This window comes from Geospiza fortis, unplaced genomic scaffold (assembly GCF_000277835.1).
Source record: "Geospiza fortis unplaced genomic scaffold, GeoFor_1.0 scaffold331, whole genome shotgun sequence".
NCBI classification, from domain to species: Eukaryota; Metazoa; Chordata; class Aves; order Passeriformes; family Thraupidae; genus Geospiza; species Geospiza fortis.
Window position 1 is genome coordinate 576,349 of NW_005054540.1, and position 539 is coordinate 576,887.

General features: G+C 55.1%; 1 protein-coding gene across 1 annotated transcript in view; it reads right to left on the reverse strand.

Moving 5' to 3' along the window:
- Positions 1 to 300, reverse strand: part of GK (glycerol kinase) — a 35,292-nt gene extending 34,992 nt beyond the window's left edge. The window contains exon 1 of the mRNA XM_031063884.1: positions 49 to 300. Coding sequence (XP_030919744.1) covers positions 49 to 300 — 252 coding nt within the window. The remainder of the gene's footprint in view (positions 1 to 48) is intronic.
- Between the last annotated feature and the right edge of the window lie 239 nt (positions 301 to 539).

Sequence of the window (539 nt, forward strand, 5' to 3'; positions counted from 1 at the left end):
CGGCGCCGGCGGCTTTGAGGGCATCGCTGGTGGCTCTGAGGGCGGTGCCGGCCGCTCTGAGGGCAGCGCTGCTGGCTCTGGGGGCAGCCCGGGTCGCTTCGGGAGAGCAGTGGGAATCCTTGTCGGGTCCCCTTTTCGGGTCAGTTGTGCCTTGAGGCGGCGTTCCACGGAGCGAAACGTGTCCCGCTCATTATCGGGGAGAGGGGAGAGAAATCCCTGCTCTCTGAGACGGGACCCCGCTGCGGAGGTGCCAAGCCGGGGTATCCCTGGAGGAGCTGTGCAAGGCTGATGAATGATCATGGATGACCGAGATATGTTCTACGTATTTAGGCTACATCCCCAAAGCGACTTCTTTTATCTTTTAAATATTTACCCTCGTCATGCAGAGATACTCATTGGCTTTAAAAAAAATGGAATCTCGGTCTTCCTTCCTTACTGGTTGTTGGTAACTTGTGGTTCCAGAAAAACCGCTGGTGTTGTAAGAGCCGGGATGGAATTGCAAAAGCCAGCAATGCTGACTGAAAAGTTACTAGTGACAC